The 12687-nt window shown below is 31.7% G+C and overlaps 1 protein-coding gene across 2 annotated transcripts; it reads left to right on the forward strand.

Annotated features, from left to right (window-relative positions):
• Positions 1-160: 160 nt before the first annotated feature.
• grnb (granulin b) lies at positions 161-12550 on the forward strand. Of its 2 annotated transcripts, XM_051881611.1 has the most exons (16): positions 161-301; positions 1040-1121; positions 1684-1827; positions 3459-3581; positions 3671-3769; positions 3854-4004; positions 5010-5045; positions 5190-5281; positions 5424-5562; positions 5721-5818; positions 6041-6277; positions 7205-7447; positions 7906-8178; positions 9268-9510; positions 10090-10326; positions 11429-12550. In XM_051881611.1, the coding sequence occupies exons 2-16, from the start codon at positions 1119-1121 to the stop codon at positions 11540-11542; spliced, it is 2232 nt and encodes a 743-aa protein (XP_051737571.1). In that variant the 5' UTR covers positions 161-301; positions 1040-1118; the 3' UTR covers positions 11543-12550. The 2 variants fall into 2 exon arrangements, with proteins under 2 accessions (XP_051737571.1, XP_051737572.1); XM_051881612.1 differs by lacking the exon at positions 6041-6277.
• The last annotated feature ends 137 nt before the right edge of the window (positions 12551-12687 follow it).

Raw genomic sequence — 12687 nt, forward strand, 5'->3', positions numbered from 1 at the left:
TTATTAGTTTTAGAGATATTTTTGTTAAATTTTTTGTAATACGTTTTATTTTTATAAAAAAATTTTTTTTTCATTTTTCATATATTGTTTGCATAATGTAAATCATTTTATCAAATTATTGTAAACTAAATGAACAGGTTAATATGGTAAAAACAAACAAGCCTGACTCACTGTCATATGACACTCTCCGGTCACGTGATTAACAAATAAAGTCAAACTCAGCAGAGAGCAGCGTTATATCCACTTCACAGCGCCCAGTTTTGCGGCGATTTTTACACTGACCTCGTGAAAATACTGTAAGGTAAGAAAATGCCTTGTCTTTATACATATGTCATCTTGTTTTTTAATAAAACAAGTCTTTGTTTCGGGTTCATTCCGGGCGAGCTCACGCGCTTCCGTCGGGAACAATATGAAAGAACGTTACATTGCAACAGCAATAATTAATGATGAAACGAAAACATACTTAGTGCCTCTCAAAGACAGGTTTTAAAGCTATACTAACTGGTTAACTAACACAAAGCGAAGCTTTGGTGGATATACATTTGCTCTGAGATTATCTGATTAAAAAAATAAGCAGAAGCTAAGATAAACATAGGCTAAGTAAATTTGCAAACACTTTAAAATCTGTAGTCGTATTTTCATTTATTTTATTTTTATAGGGGTGTGTCTAACTGTTAAGCTTAATTTTAAAGAAGTTAAACGTATAAATATTAATGCACACATTTTCCCAGTGGTCCCTTCATAGTAATAAGTGCATAAACATTAGTGCTTATTTAATACATTGATCCCATAGTGTAAGTATAATATGTATCCTGCAATTGTCGTACTGATCATATATATATATATATATATATATATGTGTGTGTGTGTGTATATGTGTGAACTGCATTTTTATATGGGGTCATACACCACAATTATTATAAACACTTCAATTACTGATTAATTGACCTCTTTTGCGTTTTCTGCTGAAACACACCTCTGTCAAACCCTGTATGAATGTACTGGATTTAGTTATGCATTTTTATGTTTTGTGTTACAGCGCAAGAAAGTTGTTAATGGGTTTGCATCTGAACATTTGAAGAGTGTTAGTTTTGTGGGTCAGCACAGTCACACACACAATGGTGAGTATTTTGTTGTAGTTTTCTTAACATTTCTTTTATTGTGTGATCTAAAACTCTAATACTGCTACTATAAACAAGAGATGAAATCCAACAGAGCTTTTTCCATTTTGACACAATCTTTTTTTAATAAGTCTAAAGTCTGCTGAAGTGATTGTATATCAACCAGACGTGACCTGGAAATGTCATGAGCCCATCAGCAGTGTGTTTATCATTGTTGTATTGCTCACTAAATGGGCACATTGGGAAATGTACCTCTTTAAGTAACTCTTTTGTCAAATGTTGTAATCCGTTTATGTTCATCGGTCAACTGGCTAAGACACTCAGACATGTGGAATGTTTTAAATAAATTCTACTAAATTCTACCAGACATTCCTCCACAATCCTTATGTATCAGCAGATTTATATTATATATTTTAAGTGTTTGTAAAGCTTTGCAGCTAATCAAAAGTTTCTTGTCACCATGCAGGTTTTGTCTTGATAAAGATAGTGTCATGATTAAAAACTCTCACAATAAACACAGAATCAAATAATGTTCAGTTCATGGTCATTTTCTGTGTTTCAGGTGCGTGTGGGTGTTGTAGTTTTACTATGCGTGTGTCTGAACATGTGCGTCGCTCTGATTTGTCCTGATGGAGGGATGTGTGAAGATGGAAACACCTGCTGTCAAACACCATCAGGAGGATATGGCTGCTGTCCGCTACCCAACGTAAGACAGTCTTTCAGTTATGTGTGTGTGTTTGGGAGTTACACTACTGTTCAAAAGTTTGGGTTTGGTAGGATTTAAAAAAAATAATAATAATAATAATTAACTAAGTTAAATTCCTTGCTCAACAATGCTGCATTTATTTGATCATAAATACAATAATAATAAATAAACATAATATTGTGAAAATGTTCTATTTGAATATATTTTAAATTGAAATCAAATAGAATTATTTGAATAAATATATATAAAATTCTGGTATTGTTCATTTGGGGGTCACACTTGTGGTGTTCGTGGTCAAAAGTGATGTAACTTTTTTTTTTTTTTTTTTTTTAAATCAATGTAATATATTTTTGTTCAATAATATTTTTTCTTTTTTCTTTTCTATTTTGAGAGAATTTCATGGTAGTAATTAATATTTATGCAATAATTATGAACACATTTTTTCCCATTGAAAATAATGCAAATAATTTTTATTACTTTTCAAAGCTGTATTAATTCTACTCACACTTTTTCCCTTTTTGTAGTCACATTGCGACTGCCGCAAAAGTCACAGAGTTTCATACCATTCCGGTGAAGTAGCGATTTTTACCATTTCACCAAAAAAAAAAAAAGTAATTGGTCTAAAATGACCGAACAACACTAAAGGGTTAAAGGGTTAATTCCTGTAATGGCAAGGCTGAATTTTCAGCAGCCGTTATTCCACCTTCTAACGTACACAACTGTTCAAAAGTTTGGAGTTGGTAAGATTTTTTTAATGTTTATGAAAAAAGCCTCTTATGTTCACCAAAGTTGCATTTGAGTGAAAACAATTTGAAAGCTAAAATAACAGATTTTTATTGTCATATATTTTAAAATATAATTTGTGATCAAAGCTGAATTTTCAGCATCATTACTGCAGTCTTCAGCGTCACATGATCCTTCAGAAATCATTCTAACATGCTGATTTGTTGCTAAAAAAACATTTCTTATTAATATTATCAATGTTGAAAAGGTTGTGCTGCTTCATATTTTTGTGAAAACCATGATACATTTTTTCCAAGGTTCTTTGATGAATAGAAAGTTCAAAAGGAAAACATTCTTGAAAAGAAAAAAGAAAATCTTTTGTAACATTATAAATGTTTTAACTGTCACTTTTGACCAACTTAATGCATCATTGCCAAATAAAAGTGTTAATTCCTTTTAAAACAAAAATATTACTGAATCCAAACTTTTGAACAGTATAAAACTAAAGGACTTTACACTATTAAGTGAATTTGTTTTCATTCTGTTAGTGTTTAAGACAGTGTTAATGATTTACTTTGTTCCTTTTTGTTACCTTACTTAATGTGTGCTTTATTAAAAGGATATTTTAGCCAACAAAAGAACATTGTCATCATGTACTCACCCTTATGTTGTTGCATAAAGACTTTCTTTCTTAAGCCACCTTTATTTATATAGGCCTTTATACAATACAGATTGTTTTATAGCAGTACTGATAACAGGAAAATGATTCAATGATGTAAACAGAGTTCATTTTGGTTACTTTAAAACATCTCTTTTGTGTTCCACAGTAGATTCTACTATTAACTATTCCAAGACCAGTAAAGTACACATTCATATCGAATGACTCTTGTTTGTATGTGTGTTTGCAGGCAGAGTGCTGCTCCGATCACTTGCATTGCTGTTATCAGGGCACTCTGTGCGACCTGGAGCACTCTAAGTGTGTGAATAAAACACACACTTTAGACTGGGTGGAAAGAGTCGCCATAACGCAGGTAATACACATACCTGCACAGCCACAAATTCAGATAAGCCTTGAGTAAATACTCAGCTTTGAAATGGATCTCGCCTTTTTTATTTCTAGAAAGCAGTAGTTTGTCCAGATCAGGAGTCTGAGTGTCCCGATGACACCACCTGCTGCGAGATGCCTGATGGGAGCTGGGGCTGCTGTCCTATGAAAAACGTACAGCACCGGTTTCTGTTTGATCATATTTCTTTTCAGGAATGTTACATGCATATGGTAATGTTTGCATTTGTGTGTGTTTAGGCCGTGTGCTGTGAAGATAAGCAACACTGCTGTCCTCAGGGAACCAAATGTGACCTTGCACATTCAATGTGTGTGTCGGCCATCTATGGTTCGTCCCCCTTCTGGAGGAAATTCGCTGCTTCTCGTAGGAAACCATCAGAGAAAAAAGCAGGTATGATGGTGGGAAATATGACAGTTTTACTTCATTTGGCATTAAATTGCATTATGCTTTTATTGGCATTGTGTCAGCCATATTACAGGAATTTAAGATTTACACCACCGTTCCAAAGTTTGGGGTTGGTAAGATTTTTTTCATGTTTTTGAAAGAAGTCTCTTCTGCTCCCCAAGGCTGCATTTGTTTGATAACAACACGGTAAAAACAGTAATATTGTGGAATATTATTGCATTTTAAAATAACTGTTTTCTATTGCAGTATATTTTAAAATATAATTTATTCCTGTGATCAAAGCTGAATTTTCAGCATCATTACTCCAGTCTTCAGTGTCACATGATCCTTCAGAAATCATTCTAATATGCTGATTTGAAACATTTCTTCTAATCAATGTTGAAATGTTTTTGCTGATTCATATTTTTTGTGAAAACCATTATACATTTTTTTTCAGGATTATTTGATGATAAAAAGAACAGCATTTATTTGAAATCTTTTGTAACGTTATCAGTGTATTTACTCTGACTTTTGATGAATAACTAATTGCTAATTTACTTAATTCCTTAAAAAAAAAAAAATCATACTGACCCCAAACTTTTGAATGGTAGTATACATTAGTCACTGTTATAATCGCATATGACGTGACAAAATCCTTGGAGATATGACAATGGAAACAAAGTGTATAAAACCGATAAAATATAAAAATGAAAAGCTGGGAATGTTTTAAGATGGTGCTCCTCAAATACTTGGCACACATTTCCATATTTACAATAACATTAGATATCAGCAATGTGTGTATTGAGGACAAATAGCTTTCATGATTTGCTTTCATTAATTATTAATGTTCTAAAAGCTGCACATGCACATTTTATGTCTTGTTCACTGGGGCATAAAACGGTATAAAATTTCATGAACTGATTTTAAGTTCTTTTATGGAATTAGTAGAATATCCTTAAGTTTGCTTGTCAGTTTCACGCCTGTTTTTATATTGTATTCCTGTTATTGCAGTTGATCCACATGCAGACGTCAGTGTTATTAGAGATGGTAAGACTAACTCTTGACACCATTTGTTTTTTTTGTTTTTTTTAATCTACAAGCACTATTTTATGTATTATTTATATCTATTCATTATTCATCAAGTGTCTTTGTTGAAACTGATGCCTCAGGATTCTGTGTTTATGTGGGTAGTGATCTGTCCAGATAAGACTTCCACATGTCCAGATAATACAACATGCTGTGGACTAGAAACAGGCAGCTATGGATGTTGCCAGATGCCAAAGGTGCTTCATGTTTGTCCTAATGTATATTTAAATATTTTTCTGTAGGGTTTGAGAGTTGTATTTTTTGGTTCCCCTGTGGTTTGCATGTATTTTACTCAACACAAGCTTGAATCAACAAATGTAAATGTGTTTTTTACTGTAGGCTGTGTGTTGCTCTGATCATTTTCACTGCTGCCCAGAGGGCACGACCTGTGACCTTGTCCATAGTATGTGTTTGTCAGCCAATGGCATCACGGAAATGGCCACTAAGATCCCAGCTGTCACTGCCCTGAAGCCTAGAGGTGAAATCCATTTATTTTATCTTTGTGCAATTAAAAGTTTTTCACTTTGTATTTGTAGCTGAACCTCATATCTCAAATCATTCTGTGTTTTGAGCGTTTAAATGAATCAGTATAGAATATGCACCAATCCATCTATTTATCGCTCTTTCTATCTGCAGAGAAAGTAGTTCCATGTAATGACACAGTAGCGTGTGCTAGCGGAACCACCTGCTGTAAAACAGACGAAGGCACCTGGGCCTGCTGCCCTTTACCAGAGGTATTCAACACTGTCGAAAAGCTGTCCGCTTCGTTTCAAAATCAACACTGGAGTGTGATAATGGCTTAGTATCTTTTAAAATTCAGCCCATAACAAAAGTTCCTGAGATCAAATCTATTTTTTTTTTTTTTTTTTTTAAATTGCAGCAAAATATTGCCAAAAAAAAAAAAGTTTCAAGTAATGCAAAGGCAGTCAATGATATCACTGTCTTCTGACCTCTAGGCAGTGTGTTGTGAGGACCATGCCCACTGCTGTCCAAAAGACACGGTGTGTAACCTCGCTGCAGGCACCTGTGATGACCCTGCTGACCTCTCAGTGTCTGTACCCTGGCTGACAAAGGTGCCTACCTTTCCAACAGCTCCACCCAATCAGAAATGTGACGAGACCTCTTCGTGCCCTGATGATTCCACCTGCTGCAAACTCGCATCCGGAAAATGGGGCTGCTGCCCACTGCCAGAAGTAAATACTTTTTTTTTCTCTCATTTTAAAATCTGCAGACTAATTGCTAAAACTCAAATTGTGTGTGTTATTTATTTATATATATATATATATATATATATAATATTGTATTTTAATTAATTTTATTTTTTATTATATACACACAAATAAATAAAAAAATATATATTAGATAGAATATATTTATATTTATAAATTAATGAAAATTATTTATTTATATATAAAACAAAAATAAAATTAATTAAATATTTTATTTTTATATATATGTATACAGTCAAACCAAAATTTATTCAGACACCTTGAACATTTTATTCATTAATACAGTTTATTCACTATATTTTTAAAAAATGGTAATTAAATATGTCAAGATCTCAGAGTTAAACTTTGTCAGAAAAAAAGAATCTTAATTATGTCAGATAACACTTAAGCAAAACATGGTCAGGTCAAAGTGTCTGAATAATTTTTGGTTCCAAATTTTTATCAATTTTACTGGTAGTCCACTGTATGAAGAATTTTTGGGTATAATATGTCACAGTTTACTTTATTTTGCTATCCTCACTTACATAAATGAACTATAGTGTCCTGCACCCACTAGTAAAAATATATAAAAAATGTCTGAATAATTTTTGAAAGAAAAAAAAAAAAAAAAATATATATATATATATAATAAAATATTATAATATATATATATATATATATATATATATATATATATATATATATATATATAATTATTTTTTTGTAATAAATATATAAAATATATGTAATTTACAGTAAAAAAAAACAGTATTTATTTATATAAATAAATAAAATATTTATTCATTTTTATATATATATATATATATATATATATATATATATATATATATATATATAATAAAATGGTATTTATTTAAATAAATAGAAATAATTATTCATTTTATATTTTAGGCAGTGTGTTGTGAGGACCATCTCCACTGTTGTCCCCACGATACTGTGTGTAATCTGGCCGCCAGCACTTGTGACAGTGTCAACGATAAGGGTCTTCGTTTTTCTGTGCCTTTGGTGAAGAAGATCGTCGCGGTGACCCTGCCATCGCAGAGCCAAAACTGTGACGAGTCATCGCTGTGTCCAACAGGGACAACCTGCTGTAGACTAACCTCAGGGGCATGGGCCTGCTGTCCTATGCCACAGGTAAACACACATTTAGCAACAAGTGTTTAGGCCTAAAGCTCTAAAGTACAGGTGTGCACACATGCTTGCACTTATAATGTTGTCTAGATAGGCTGCTTACTACTGTATGTTATGTTAATTATGCTGTTATTAACAGCATTGCATGTATCCTTTACAGAGAATGCAATTCCATAATGCATGATGAATAAATGTACATAGTTCATGTGTACACTGACTATATAATATATGTTAATAAAATTAGTTGCATGACATGCCGATTAATTGAAATAATTGCATATCAATCTTTTAACATTATATTTATTTGTAATAAATTTCATTGATTAAACATGTTGAATTGAAAGCCCTAAATTAAAACAAACTATTTATGTGTGCTGTTTGTTTTTATATTTATTCTAGTTTTCTTACACCAAACTCTATTGGAATCAATTATGTATAATGTGTATAATTTAATATTGTAGGCCGTGTGCTGTGCCGATCAGAAGCACTGCTGTCCACAGGGCTACAAGTGTGACTTGGCTCAAAAAACCTGTGTACGTCCCGGCCTTCCCAGCATGCCCTGGTTCAGGAAGAAGTCTGCGCTGAGCGTTACCCAGCCGTCTGATGATAATACTCCAGAACTGGCAGATCCGGTGGACAGACACATGTGTGACGCTCACACCAGCTGTCCAAGAGACGACACCTGCTGTTTTATGAGCAATCTCGGGAAGTGGGGCTGCTGTCCGCTGCCAAAGGTTAGACATGCGAATATTAAACCATTCACTAATTAATACAATATAAATGCCACATGTGAGCCTTAAAAGACCACAAATGAGTCAGCTCAGCTACAGATTGATAGTTCACACTGAATAAATTCACACATATAGTACACATATATTACAGTAGATACAAGATGTTCAAATAGCTTAAAATGTATATTTTCATATATATACAATTAACACACTCACATACAGACACAGGCAGATTATTGATGATATAGATGGATATGAGTGCTGTTTTGTGTGAATGTGGTCATTGTTTTCATATAGACACTATATAAATAGACACCACAGTATTTATGTAAGTTATTTTGTTTATTTAATTGTTTGTTTTTATTTACTTTTAGTCATTTTGTTATTTTATAGTTATTAGTTATTTTATATTTGATTATGGTTATTTTGTTTGTTACTTTTATAGTTTAGTTATTTATATAATTGTTTATGTATTTGTTTTATTTTTTTTAATTTTACTTAATTTTAATATATTTATTTTTTCTATATAATTTATATATAGATAATTTATTTTGTTTATTTTCTTTTATTTTCTTTTAGTTATTTTATTTGCCATTTTATAGTTATTTATTTTTTATTTGATTTTAGTTATTTTGTTTTAGAATTTAGTTATTTATTTAATTGTTCATGTATTTGTTTTAATTGTACTTAATTTCTATATTTTTTCTATATAATTTATATATAGTTAATTTATTTAGTTTATTTTCTTTGAATTATTTATTTAGTTATTTTGTAGTCATTAGTTATTTGTATTTATTTAATTTTACTTATTTGTTTATTTAATTTTATCTATTTATTTTATTTCTTTTATAGTTATTAGTTATTTTTAGTTATGTATTTGTTTTATTTGCTTTGATTAATGCAAAAAAACAATCCAAGATGATGACTTCCAATAAACATGCAACATAATATAGCATACTACCATTTACATTTTTTATTGTTACCTATTTTGTACTGTTTTTCATACAAAACAATTGCAGTCAGTATATAGTACTCCATTATAAATATATTGTCAAGGAATTAATTCTCACACTATCATCTACTCTCTTTAAGGCGGTGTGTTGTACGGATGGAGATCACTGTTGTCCTGTCGGCTACAAGTGTAATGAGAAGAAAACGTCCTGCACTAAAGCCTACCATGAGATCCCCTGGTACACAAAACAAGAGGCCAGGGTCACAAAGGGGTCAGAGGTCTTGCTTGGAGATGTGAAGTGCGATTCAACGACCAGCTGTGCATCTGGTACTACCTGTTGTAAATTACCCACAGGGCAGTGGGGATGTTGTCCTCTTGTCAAGGTAAGTCTTTTTGGCCCTGTTTACACCTGATATTAACATGCATTTTGGTTGATCGGATCACAAGCGGACGACACTAAATACAGGTGTAAATGGGGTGTAAAACGTTTTGCTTTCATAGTGTAGACTCTACGAACAGCCACAAAAGACAGCCTACTCTCCGCTTACTGACCTAATGTGAAACATTATGGGAAGCACGCTAGCCAGATTGATGTCAGCTTGATGTCAGGTATAAAGAGGGCCTTTGCCTATGTATTTATTACTTAAAGTACCCTTGCATTTATCATGCAAAAGTTACAGGGTTTAATAGCTTTACATGTTTATTACAGTAATTGAAAGACTTTTATTAAAACACCTTTATTCTATTAGCTATACGTGTGTTTTTGAGACCTTTAGCAGTTTATTTTTGCTCTGAATGCTATTTTGTGGAAGTTTTTCCATCTGACTGTGAATTTACTCTCAGTTTGTGTACTCTGAGCACCACAGGGTTTGTTTTCATGCGTTTTGCATTAATTTGATGTTCTTTGTGTTTGTGTGCTCTTTTCTGAATTTTTTTTTTTCCTCTTTTTCCTCTCTCTGCAGGCTGTGTGCTGTGAGGACCATGAGCACTGCTGCCCACAGGGCTACACCTGCAACCTCGAATTCGGAACCTGCGATAAAGCGTCCAGCGTGCGCAGTGTTGCTCTGACACAAATACAAACACACACCGACACGCATTTAGAAGAGGAGGAGATGTGTGACGCGTCAACACGCTGCTCAAAGACACAGACCTGCTGTAGACTATCAGACTCCACATGGGCCTGCTGTCCATATAGAGAGGTATGAAATCCAATGATTGTTTTTCCATGATGTCTCATATTATTAGTGCTGCTTGCTAAAGGAAACATCACTATCACTGTTACTTTAATATATTACCATTTTATTTTTTATTGATTTGTTTACTGAATTTTTAATTTTATTTCTTTATCTTAATTTTACCTTTGTTTATTTGTGTTGTTTATTTATATTTTATGTATTTGGTTATTTATTATTATTTATAGTGTTTTTTTACTGGAACTTGTTTATTTGTTTTATTTATGTAATTATTGTCTTTCCCAAATTGTATTTTTGTATTTATTTGATTTTTACTGAAATTTGTTTGTTTTAATTATTTTTTTTGTCTTTACTTTACTTAATTTTATTTATTTATTTTGTTAAGATATATGAAATTTATTTTTTTCTATTTTTATTTATTTGATTATTTATCATTTATAGTGTTTTTTTTTTTTTTTTTTTTTACTGAAATGTTTCTTTGTTTTATTTATGTAATTGTTTATTGTCTTTGCCAAATGTTTTTGTATTTGTTTTACTGAAATTTGAAGTTTGTTTTTGTTTTGCTTTAATTATTTTGTCTTTACTTGACCAAATAAATAAATAAATCAAATCAAGTAAAGATGAAAAAAAATTTAATAAAACAAATAATAAACAAATTGCAGTAAACGAGATATATATATATATATATATATATATATATATATATATATATATATATATGTATATGTATATATGTATATGTGTATATATATGTATGGTTTTTTTAATCCATACATAAATACAAAAATAAAATTTGAGAAAGATGATAAATAATTACATAAGACAAACAATAAAATTTCAGTGAACACAAATAACCTAATAAAAAATTAATTATTGTTTACTGTGTGTTTGTTTTTTGTTTACTGAAATGGATATTTTATTATTTGTTTGTTTTTTATTTATCTTATTTAATGAAGTGTATTTGTTTTTATTGATGTGTTATTTATTTGGTTATTTTTATTTGTGTTTACTGACATTTACATACATGCATGAAGTGAAATCAGTTCTACTGATAGCTATCTTCACCGAAGTATGCAAACATTTAACAGAGGTTTTTCTCTTTTTGTAGGCAGTGTGCTGTAAAGACATGAAGCACTGTTGCCCTATGGGATACAATTGTGACCTGGAAGTGCAAGGTTGCACTAAAGCATCCACAGCCAGCTGGTGGGATAATTCTCTTTAAGTGAAAATCCGTAGACTGACACTGGATCACATCTCCATGCATAACACAAGTGCACATCCACTCACACACTCAGCACTCAGACATGTTGCATAAAGCATTGCTTTTTAAGATGCCCTCTTTGGACAAGGGACTATGCATCATGGTTTTTCTTTAATATTTAGTTTTTACCAGAACAAAAACATAGAGCCTTATGCTTAAGCAGGATACACTGAGAATTTTGTTAAGGGAAACTGACAGCAAAACCAAGGCACATTATCTAAGTTATTATTTCACTTTAAAATCTCTACATGTTACCCAGTTGCTGAAGATGTCAGAGTGACTATAGAAGTGATTTCAGCAGAATTAATGGCTTATAAGCCAAGTAAATGATATCTGAAGTCCATTGTGTGCATTGTTAGAGGATGTTGATTTCATGCCGATTACCACACAGTCTAAGAACAGATATTACTGTTAATGAGGAAAGCTACTGAGAATCAAAACTGAATGTATCAGCAGTGAACTAAACCTAAAACTGCAGTCCAATGCATCAACCACAAAAGCAACTTCATTCTGATTAAACAAATTTTAATCTGTAAAATTTGTTCCAGAATTGTAAATGTAATTGGCCTGTGATGAGAAATTAACCCTATATTTTACTTAGAGGGTGTTAAGTGTCAGGGTTAACTCAGAATTATCTGCTGTTTCCGTTGTAGGTTTCATTTGAAACATTTCAAGTTGTCCGTGTGCATTTTTAAAAGTTTTACAAATTACTTAAAAGTGTTTATATTCAAATGCAAGTGTCATTCAATAACTAATTTTGTGATTTTTGTCTTTATCTTGTTTTAAAATTTACTGAAGGGTCAAATAAATTTGCTTACTGATTGCCTGTGATACAATGAGGTTGATTTAGTTTTTTGGGATTGTCCTTTTTTTTTTTTTTTCTCCGTTATTTGTTGAAGTGGATTTGTTTGTTTTTGGTTATTAATTATACCAGAAAAAAACACTGAAATTAAATACTTTTAAAATAGATTTGCATGTTGACTCATCCGTGTCTCATCAGACTGTTTTGATAAACTCTGTCTGGTTTCCATGGTGCGTGTTGGCAGATCCATCTCGCCAAAGTGATTGAAATTTTACCAGTATTGGAATAGGCATGTAAATGTCTT

This window comes from Ctenopharyngodon idella, chromosome 23, assembly GCF_019924925.1.
Source record: "Ctenopharyngodon idella isolate HZGC_01 chromosome 23, HZGC01, whole genome shotgun sequence".
Classification (NCBI taxonomy): Eukaryota; Metazoa; Chordata; class Actinopteri; order Cypriniformes; family Xenocyprididae; genus Ctenopharyngodon; species Ctenopharyngodon idella.